This window comes from Gossypium hirsutum, chromosome D06, assembly GCF_007990345.1.
Source record: "Gossypium hirsutum isolate 1008001.06 chromosome D06, Gossypium_hirsutum_v2.1, whole genome shotgun sequence".
Classification (NCBI taxonomy): Eukaryota; Viridiplantae; Streptophyta; class Magnoliopsida; order Malvales; family Malvaceae; genus Gossypium; species Gossypium hirsutum.
In genome coordinates this window covers 12,701,809-12,713,308 of record NC_053442.1, presented here as the reverse complement: position 1 = coordinate 12,713,308, position 11,500 = coordinate 12,701,809, and the positions used below count along the sequence as shown (strand labels likewise).

Here is an 11,500-nt window from a genome sequence, read left to right as displayed (position 1 = left end):
TCTTCTTCCATGTATTTTTTGCCATTCCTCCTCTGTTCTTTATTTTTCTTCGTTTTGAGCTCTTCTCTTTGAATTACCTTTCTTTTTGCTATTTTACGTCAAATTGATTCTGTACGGGGTTTGACTTCTCTTACCTGGTTCAATTCGGTTGTCGATAAGTTTCGATTTAGGTTTTGTGTCAAAATTTTTCGACATAACTTCGATTTTGCATAATCTTAGCAATTTGTTTGTGAATAAGTCGTCTAATTTGTCGCTATAATTATGCTTTAGGGGACGAGAATTCATCATTGTTGCTTCTGCATCAAATCCGTAATAGGTGGGTAACAAAAACCCAAATTTTTACAATTTACGAACGTCGAAAACATGGCCTTTAATGCCACACTGTAGTGTCAGGCCGTGTGCACAACACGGCTGTATGTCAGGTCGTATGGTAGACCATGTGAGGCACTATTTAGGGTCACACGGGTTAAGGACATGAGTATGTGTCCAGGCAGTGTAACTTATTATTTGGGACTAGATGGCCGTGTGCGAGGTCGTGTGAGTCACTGAGAGGTTCACACGGGCGTGTGCTAGACCGTGTGGGCCACACGGGCCAGACACCTAAGCCTTGTGGATCCACACAGGCGTATAGGTCAAAATTCTAAAATTTTCCCTAGGGTCGTGAACGTCGTCTAGATTGAAGGTAGGCCTTCCATACGGTCTATATGATCTGTATTAAGCTACAAAACTCAGGAAATTATTAATCTGTTAGTGAATAATTTGCTATTTGTATGTATGTCTGTCTTGATTTAAGATAAGTAAAGATGATTGCTAATGTATAATGTACCCCTATTTGGATGCGTTGAGGTATGTGAATTATCTAGGTACGATCCGTATTCTGTTAAGTCTGATGGTACGCCCCTGTGTTACTCTGTTCATTAAGAATATATAATATCCAAATATGTTGAATTGATTGGTATTGATTCTAATTTATAACCATGCATGTGACTTCATGGCAATCTGATGTGATCTGTTAAAGTTTGATAAATCTGTTTTACAAAACATGGACTCCCATGCTTAATAATTTTCTTATTGTACGATAGCATGACCTACATGTTTATTAATATGACTTTGTATATGCTTGCCATGACATATTGCAGAGGATTTGGGATGATGTGAAAGGAGAAAGTTTATGGTAGTTTAATGATCTGTATTATCTAGTGGTTTATCCACAATCCAGTTCTGGCAGCTTGACTGCAATATTGTGGCTTGACCACATGTATCTAATCTAGCCTTTTTAACTGCAAATTTAGGTAGTACTGTCCACAACTATCTGTTGGTGTGATTTGATTGGACGAGTTCCGGAGAACTCTATTTTGGTGTGTAGCAGAGTTGGGTAGGATATTTTTTGATAAATCTGCACTCTGATTGGTTTTGAAAAATTACTATAACGACATAGACATACATTTGTTGTTCTGTTCTGCTTTGTTCTATTCTACTCTGCTTTGTTTTGTTCTATTCTGTTGTACTACCATTGTTGTAATCTCTGTGATACTCTGGATTTGTTATGTGTTAATTATATGGCCGCTATTAAGTTCTCTGTGTTACTACGATTTATATGTTGTGATCTATTTATTTGTATTTGCGTTTGGTTATATATTGTGTTTTGTAGCTCACCTCTTTGTCTTATCTTTATCTGTTTAGGTAAACATCTGACTTAGGGTCGGACGGTGTAGGGATCTCGGATTGTTTTTGCACTGATGTAACTATGATTTGATCTTTTGGGTTTGTAATCTGCGTCTGAACTTGCCTTGCTTTTTGCTAACCACGTCAATAATTGACAATTTCTAATACGAAACTACAAAATCACTTAAGTTTGCTAAAATGGATTTTTGGTTTTCAAAGTTAAAACTCCGAAAAGATTTCCGTTACAAATCAAGTAAGGTTTTGAATGTTTTATGAATACTTACTGAAATCAGTTTTCAATACGTTGATGTAACACTTCTAGATTCGACTTAAACTTCTAGGCTGGGTTTGGAGTGTTATATTTACAGCCTATTATGAGGCATCTAATCATGGAATATGGATGTGAAATTTCTTCACTATGTTGCAAAACTGTGGATGGAATAGAAAGACCACTTAAATTATTTTGTGACGATAAATCTACAATCATTTATTTCAATAACAATAAGTTCAAAGTAGAATAACATATACATTAAATTCTTTGTTGTTAATGAAAGAGTTTAGAGTAGTCAATTATTTATAGAGCATATTGATACAAACTTTATAATTGTGGGTTTGTTTACAAATGGACTACCTCTAAGATTTTTCATGAGCACATTAGTCATATGAGTGTCATGTCATTTGAGGATTTTCAACTTTATCAGGATTTTGTAATTTCAAATAATTTTATTTCATAGATACATTTTTCAATATTTTAGTTAAGTATATTTTAGTATTATTTTCAACAAAAAGAAAATTTCTTTTGTTTTTTTCACACTTTGATTTTAGTATAGTCTAATATTTCAAGAGTATCAGTTAGAAATAATCATTTTTAGATCACATTTCTTGTAATTCTCATTTTACACATCCATATTTGATCTGTGTCGTTTGACTGTATTGATATACACGATCATGAATGGATTAATTACGATATATGTAACAAAAGTTACACTAATTCCATGTTAACATACTTGATGGAGGAGATTGTTTGTAGGAACTTCTGATTATGATAATATACTTTTGAGCTCATGAGCTTATAATGGCATACAATTAATAGATAATACGTACTTATATTTAATCCAAGTAGGAGATTGCGGTAGGACATTATATAATAATTGTATGCTATTTACTATTATAAAAGGTTATCCCAAACTAAAAATGATATAATCATATAATAAAGTATGGGTTAAATATGTGTATATGCTCAAATAATTAATTTTTTATTTATAACGATCTAATAAAAAATTAAGGTACTTGTATAAAACTTACATATTAGGGTTATAGTCTTAAATGATATTTACCAAACTTGTTTGACATTCCATCTTGAGGAAAGAAAATAAGAATTTCTTCTTTGAAAAATTTGTATACTAATTTAAAAGATAAAACCATAGGACTCAAGAGTTACAATACACCCACATATTCAGGTATATTTTCGCATTTAGTTTATTATTATTGATGATGTGATTTAAATGATATTTAATCAAATTTATTGAAATTCTATCAAATGTTAGTATTTTACATAGAAACAAATTACATTTGTCAATTGAGCCACCTCACAATAATAAAAGGATTTTTCTTGAAATGAAGTATTGGTTGCTAAAAGGTATTAGGTTCTATCCGTAGATACCCTTATTGACTTTATCCAAAAAAAACCAAAATTAAATAATTTACATATTATAATTTTATAATAAAAATCTATACAAAAAATTGTGATTAACAAAAATAATTTGCAAAATTCTTTGAGTTGTTTATATATATATTTAATTTAGAACATTATTAAACCTTTTCGTTAAATTACTTATATGGAAATTTAACAATTTTTTGAAGAAAAAAAATTGCAACGAAAGAAGAATAATCGCCAACATATCATGTTGTCTTTGAAGAGACCACTAAAGAAAACCTAAACAATTTAAGGTAAACATCCAACATCACATCGTCTAAAATCTAGACATGACAAAACATAATAGAATCAGTTTAGCATTGCTTCTCAAATACACTTTTGGGACAAAAAATACTTCTGAGATAAAAATATTATTAAATAAGATAGCTTTTCAAAAAGTAATATTTAAAAAAAAATCTTTGCAGAAGTAATTTTTTACCCAAAAACAAAAACAGAACCTAAATCACTAAAACATCAAGGCGATGAGAAAAAGCCATTATTACTTGCACCACCAAGACCACTTCCACTTCCAAGGCCGACGCCACGGCCAAAACCTACAACACCATGTAAGCCTCCTAGGCCGCCAATACCCATATAAGCATCTATTCCAGAGACACCATCAATTCCACCATATTTCCCAATCCCACTAAAGCCACCAAGTAAAAGGATTCCACTAAACATACCAGCGTAGTTGCCAATTCTAGCAAAGTCACCAACTCCAGCGTAAATAAAATTCTTCTTGTCATCAATGCACTTCCTTTTGGTGAATCTACCTTCTGTGCATCGGTTTACAATGTTCGTTTCTCCTTGAGTCGAAGCACATTTGCACAACCACCAAAACAAGTAAAAAGTAAGTTGTTTACATCATGTTTTAACAACAATTGTGCTAACTTCTTAATGTTTAAGACGAACTAACTTTTCGGTTTTCATAAAATAGAAGTATGAAATTCCAATTAGACGTATATATATACTCACTTAAGACGACATCGTATGAGCCACCTAGTGGCCAGTTAAACGCTAATAAATATGGAATGGATGGAGCCGAGCTCCTTAAAAGCCGATCAATGAGGCCACGTGGAAAGCCGATAACGTCAACGTCGTCAAGAACAGAAGAAGAAACGAAGCAAAGGCAGCTTTTATTCTAATACAACACGCTTAAGGAAAAATCGCCAAATAAAATACCACTACCCTCAAGGAATCTACAGATCTCTGTCCCTCTTTCTCTACGTCTCAAACCCTAATTCCTTAATTTTTACAGGTTACAAATCATTTTCTTTATAACGCTTTTTTTATTTGATGGAATTCTGTTTTTTTCCGTGTTTCCGAGTTATTGATTATTGTTTCTTTTGATCGGATCTTATTGGTTATTATCGTTAAACAGAAGATCGGGGGTTTAATCGCGGAGAATCAACCATGTTTAACAGGCTTTTCGGGAAACCCAAGCAGGAAGCAAATGCTCTAACCACGTTAGACAAATTAAATGAGGTATATTCTCAGAATTTTATCTTCTATTTTTTTCTTCTCTAATTAAGAAATAACTTATTTGCTTTGGATTTCTTTTGCGTTGCGCGGATCGGATTTTTGCTCTGAATTCGAAATTTGCGTTTGATGAATTTGGGGTGGGTTGAATTTAGCAACAATAAGTGGTCGGGACTTTGGGATTTGCATGAAATAACTGAGTTACTGGCTAACGGATTAATGGAACAATATTATGTGATACCTTTTGGTGAATTATTAAATTGTTTGATTACATTTTTGGAAGGTTTGTTTTTGATCGACGAAAAATAATAATAGCTGAAGTGGAAAAAAAAGTAATTCACATACATACAAAAGTAGTAATGGAACCCGTGTTGACATGGGCTGTAGATCATCTTAGGGGGAAATCCTTGATCAGTGGCTCCTAGATTAGCGTGGAATGCGTGTTTTTACACCCTTTAGCAGGAACTTAATAGGAGAATTCATGGATGTGCATTTAGACAATGGAGGCACTTCTGCAACAGATTACTAGTTCTGTTCGATATAAATTGTGAAATATCAGCAAATTTTGTCATAATCTTGATGAAAGTAGAATTTGGGGATTGGACATAATTGGTTAAATGAATATAGGCATTGTTACTGCCTTCAGTTTTGATTTGCAGCAAACTTTTCTTTTTGGATAAATAAAATCTTTTACTTATCCAAAAAATAATGGAGTCCTAATTACATTGTTTCTATTTGAGATTTTGCTTAATTTGTACCCTATAATTATTTCCATCATACAGACCCTTGAAATGCTTGAGAAGAAGGAGAAAGTACTTGCGAAAAAGGCTGCTGCTGAGGTTGAAAAGGCCAAGGAATTTGCCAAAGGGAGAAACAAGAGAGGTAGGGATGCAATTCTTCTGCTCAATATTTTTCATGGTTTTCCATGATTTTCTATGTTGAAAAATACAAATCAATGTTTGGTGGGACTGTTGGACTTTCAATTTATATGCTATAGTGGTTCTCCTGTTTGCTTGGTTGTGCATAAATAAGTTATGTAGTGTATTAAACTCGTTTGCAGCAGTACCATGTGATGACTGCTAACTTACTGACACGAGAGCTCATGATAATTATTCTTTTATTTTTTGGTACATTTGGTAATCAGACGATAATTATTCTTATTTCTTTAGTATTTATATGGTTCTTTTTCATTATAATCCCGACACGATTTTTGCTTATTCCAAGATAGAACATATTAGAGCAAAGGTGCCCTAAAAAGAGAAAAAAATGATACTCTCAAACTCAAGGCATTGCAAGTTTCATCTTTGGGGGTATTTTTCCCTTTAACTGTGAGTGATTAATGTTCTTTGGACATTGAGTGATGCTCTAATGCCAGATTAACATTAACATGCTATTATATAATTCTGAATTTCTGGTGTGTAATGTGCTCCTCGTGTGAACTTCGACATTCAAAGATCTCAACCTTGTGTAGAAAAAAAAGGATGAAGTAGTTTAGTTATGTATCATTTATCATCTGATTTATGACTTTGTTTAGAACCATGCTGGTTACATTTATAGTGAAATATGTCTTCATTGATGCTATCTTATGCAGCGGCTATACAGTGCTTGAAGAGGAAGAGACTATATGAACAGCAAATAGAGCAGCTTGGAAACTTCCAGCTTCGTATTCATGATCAAGTGAGCTTGGAATTTTGTTATTTTTAGTGTTTTAACAATGCCTTGGAGCCTCCTTTTTTTCTTTTTTGGGCTGTTTCTGATGATACTAGTTTGTATGTATCTCTTCCACAGATGATAATGTTAGAAGGTGCTAAAGCCACAACTGAAACTGTAGATGCATTGAGAACTGGAGCAGCTGCAATGAAGGCAATGCAGAAAGCAACGTATGTATTCTATATGTTTTTATTGTTAGACAAGAATTTTCCTTTAGGTTTTTCTTCATTGTATTTATCCCTTTGCAGAATGATTACCATATCATTGAAGTTTGCTGGCTTGCAATTTATGCTAATCTACATTAGCACTTATCTTCATGAAGAACAGGCAGTGGTTAATTCTCAATGTTATACTGAAAATGGCTTTCTTTGCAGGAATATAGATGATGTTGACAAAACAATGGACGAGATCAATGAACAAACTGAAAACATGAAACAGATTCAGGAAGCACTGTCAACTCCTATTGGAGCTGCAGCTGATTTTGACGAGGTTAGTAACTTTCTGATGCGCTTGTTTGTGTTCTGTTTTTTCCTGTTATTTTTCTATATTTACAAATATCATGTCTAGCATTTATGCTCATGAAAACTTTTGATGCTGTAGGATGAATTGGAGGCAGAACTTGAAGAACTTGAAGGTGCTGAGTTGGAAGAACAACTTCTCCAGCCTGCAACAACTGCTCCTGCAGCTCCAGTGCAGGTGCCTGCTGGTAGGCAACCAGCTCGTCCTATTCCTCAAAAGCGCACTGCTGAGGAAGATGAACTTGCTGCATTGCAGGCTGAGATGGCACTTTAAGGTAATTCATTTTATTTCAGTTCCGAGAATTACGTGGGAAGCTTAAAACATGGGTAATTGATTTGATTTGGTTTAATATTTGCTATGCAGGCATGTAGTAGAGAAGTGATTTTGTTGATGGGAGTACCGCAGGTCATGTTGCAAAACATGAAGAGAGGCCATGTTGTATTATTGAATCGTCTACTTCAAAATTTGTGTGGATTTAAGATTTGACAATGTACATAAAGATTTGCATGAACTAAATGAAGCTCCCCCTATCTTTTGTTCGTTCAATAAAATATTTATATTCTATTCGAGCAGTCCATGTCATTGAAGGAAGTTAAAATTGTCGAAAAGACCATGTTTTAAGTCCCAAATACAGATTCCTTCCCTGGTGTCGTGCTAACTAAGGTGGTTTTGTCGGGAATGGCAGTCGGAACTGAACAATTTCTATAAAAGATTTTGTTTTCAAATGTCTGTAAAGGTAGATTGTTAGTACAAATCTCCGGTGAAAAAAATCTCGAACATACGAACAGAACTCGAATAGAAAAATAGGAAATAGGATAAGGCTGCAAGGCGTGTATCAAATCATTATCTTTTAAGGTTATATTCGTCCCACTTATTTTCAGTGTGCAAATGAGTTTCAAGTAAATTAATTAATCTTGAGGCTGTAATGAAGTTAATGACTATTCACGGTTTGCACTGATGAAAATAGCTCACTACACACTGAGCAATGTATGATAAGAAACTTAATTTCTATAAAGGATTTTTGCAGTAATACTTTATAAAATAATCTAATAATATTAGAAAATGAGGAAGGAAGAAAAGAATATTAGAATTTGTTGGTGTGATTTCTAAATGAAATTTCATTCCTATTTATAATAATTTTCATATCTTTTTATAAAGACATCTTTCAATAGGCGTCTTTCTGAATAATAATGTCTTTAAAATAAACACATAATTATTTATTTAATATTATAACTATTCAAATAATATTATTTAAATAGTTATAATTCTTTTTTAAAAATCAAATAATATAACTTTTAATTAATTACACCCATTCATTTATAGTTATTGAAACACTATAAATATTTAAAAATGTTCCAAAGTTGTATAATAAATAGACAAAAGTAAGGTTTGAATCCACACTAGACCTGTCCATGGGTCGGGCTGCCCGGCCCGGCCCGACGGCCCGCCTGAAATATGGGAGGGTTTGGGTAAAAATATAGGCCCGAAATATGGGCTTGGGCAAAATTTTAAGCCCGTTTAAAAAATGGGCTATGCCTCGGGCAAGATTTTTTGGCCCGGGCCCGGCCCAGCCCGGCCCAAAAAATATTAAATATATATTTTTTATTTTTAAAATATAATAGTTTTTTTATTTTAAGTTTATTTACTTTCATTTCCTTGACTAGTGTTACAAAATAATAATAATAAAACATCAAGTTTGTTTTACTAATCAAATGTTAGATTTTGTTACAACAATTAATACAATTAATAATTTGATAAATTTACTAATCAAATGTTAGATTTTATTACAAAAATTAATACAATTAATAATTAATAATTTGATAATTTTACTAACAATTAATTTTAATAACAATTAATTTTAATTTTATTAAAAAAATAATTTTAATTTTAATTTTAATTAAAAACGGGCCGGGCCGGGCCGGGCTTGGGCCCCATATTTTTTATTCAGGCCGGGCCTGGGCAAAATCTCAGGCCCATATTTCGGGCCAGGCCCGGGCCTAGTAAATGGGCTGAAAATTTTTTGTAGGCCCGGCCCATGGACAGGTCTAATCCACACCCTAGTTGTCATCCCGAACGAGATAATTAAGGCAAGAATAAAACTAGTCATGGCTTTTCTCATTTTATAAGTAAATACGGAAGAAATAAAAATAATTACAAGCTGAGATTGAAGAAGAAAACAAAAATTTTAATCGAGGAAAAAATAAAGAAATTTAAAAATAACAAGCACGACTTGGTTGTTTAATTCCGTCACAGATAATGTCAGTGAATGATATATGTGAGCACCAAAGCAAGCAGCATTAAAACGTAAGCAATTCCCTGATCAACTGTTACCCCTGCAAATCAAAATCTAAACTGTCTCATGCTTGCCCCCATAAAAGAAAACAAACCCAACCGAAGTGCAGAGTAAGAGGAAAAGCATACCATCGCTCATAGGAGGAGATGCAGGAGCAAGGCTTTGAGCATTGCTGGAATGTACCATATTCAATACAAATCCAAAAATCAGCATTACTGCGAACGCAACTCTTAGCCTCTCCATTCTTTCTACCCTTACTTCCTTCTGTATTTTGTTTTGACAACTTGGAGAGTTGAGGAGGGTTTAAAAAGAGATCCGAAACTGAGAATCTTAAGGAGGAAGCCGCCACTCTGGCTTCCTATGCCGTGACAGAATTAACAATGTTGTGAAAATCCCCACTTTTCGGTGTTGATTGGTGCCACGTGTAGGACCAATGGCGGCTGCACGTTCAGAGTCCAGGTGTTGTTTAGCTGTATTCCATGGAATCACCGATGAATGTAGTGCCTGTTTTTTTTTTATTCCCAATTAGCTAGCCACATGCGGAAATGATTGGGTTTTAACCGAATATTTGTTGGTTTAGTTACATATGGATGTATGTCAGCTTGTGGTTTTCAAAGTTGTCTATAGGATTTTGATGGTCATAATCTCAAATTTAATCCTTAATGTTTATATCTTTTCTCAATTTAGTTTTTATTTTTTTTTCAGGTTAAATTTAGCCCTTAATCTTTTAAAAAAGTCAAATTGATCATCAAACTTTTAAAAAGGAGTCTAAATGATGTTTTTTAAATAAAAATGCTAACTAGAATATTAATTTTTAAACACGACAACCTACATGACAATTCACGTGTACTCTATACTAATTTTTTTTTGAATTTTTATGATTTTTTATTTTTATTTTTTTAATCTTAATTTTGGTTTATTTTATTTTTATAATTTTTGAATTATTTGTTAATGTGAGATACAAGACAAATGATGTTATATTAGTGTCACGAGGCTAGATCTTCCATCCTGCAATTTATGTGCCCTTAGGCGACTTCTTTACTTCAAATGCGCCTAAGTTCGCCTAAGTCAGCCTAACTCTTAAAATTGATAATCCTTTTAGAACTCTTTAAGGCACTAAAGCAAAGCAGAAGCAAATCAAAAGAGAAAAGGAACTTGAAAGAGGAGAAAAGCCACAAAAAAGCAAAAGCACAAGAGTTTGAGTGAATACTCTCAAAGAATTTAATTACTCAAGAATGAAGTGATTACAAATAAGAGGGAGAGGTCTCTATTTATAGCTGAGCTCCCCTAGTTCTAACAGTACAAATTAAAGTACATCAATGGTCAAGATTAAAAACAATCTACAAATCAAATATCTAAGATTTATAGAATCAGATCTTCTAAAATTACAAATCTTCCAAGATTGCATATATTTTAAGATTACTTTCCATACTTGCCATGCTATGTAGATGGGCATTAAATCTCTCTAAGTAACAGGTCAATCCTATTGAGCCATGTGACCTATCACGAATAAGATGGATCATTTAATTGTGCCATGGTTGCAGGCTCTCTTAAGCAGCCCATGACATTCTCTCCCACATGTTCTTGTGACGCCCTTGTTGCATCATCCGAATGAAACTTATCTTTCTTGTCTTGAAACTGTCATAAGGCCTTGACAAGCTCCCAACTAGCTTCATTATTGGGAAGTCACTTCCACTGAACTAAGTATTCATGTCACGACCTATAGTACTTTTGTCGAATCACTCGGTCTGCCATGATGCATTCAACTTCACAATTATAGGAGACCTTTACCCCTATTGGCACTTGTACAAACTTGCCTCGATTTAGGTTTTCCTGATCCTTATGGAGTGGCTTAAGCATACTAACATGAAACACCAGATGAACCTTGAGTTTTGCTGGCAACTCAAGTTTGTAGGCCACATTGCCTACTCTCTTAAAAACTCAAAAGGGTCTCTCATATCGTTGCACATTCCCCTTGTGTAAGCCATTGTGGCGCAAAATCAAGCGTAACTTCGCAAGGACTAAATCACCAACCTGAAATTACACATCTCTACGATTCTGATCAGTCCACCTCTTATTGCGTTTACTTGCCTTGTGTAGGAAAGCTTTAGCTAAATCAATTTTCTCTTGCCAATCTT

General features: G+C 33.7%; 1 protein-coding gene and 1 long non-coding RNA gene across 2 annotated transcripts; one reads left to right on the top strand and one right to left on the bottom strand.

Moving 5' to 3' along the window:
* The first annotated feature begins 4,365 nt into the window (after nt 1–4,365).
* Nucleotides 4,366–7,635, top strand: LOC107901143 (vacuolar protein sorting-associated protein 32 homolog 2). Its single transcript, XM_016827025.2, has 8 exons — nt 4,366–4,619; nt 4,743–4,846; nt 5,623–5,722; nt 6,432–6,517; nt 6,629–6,720; nt 6,925–7,039; nt 7,151–7,343; nt 7,433–7,635. The coding sequence occupies exons 2-7, from the start codon at nt 4,775–4,777 to the stop codon at nt 7,340–7,342; spliced, it is 657 nt and encodes a 218-aa protein (XP_016682514.1). The 5' UTR covers nt 4,366–4,619; nt 4,743–4,774; the 3' UTR covers nt 7,343; nt 7,433–7,635.
* A 1,528-nt stretch (nt 7,636–9,163) lies between these two features.
* LOC107900292 (uncharacterized) lies at nt 9,164–9,922 on the bottom strand. Its single transcript, XR_001684872.2, has 2 exons — nt 9,491–9,922; nt 9,164–9,402 (listed from the first exon to the last, which is right to left on the bottom strand). It is a non-coding gene; the product is annotated as an uncharacterized lncRNA (long non-coding RNA).
* Between the last annotated feature and the right edge of the window lie 1,578 nt (nt 9,923–11,500).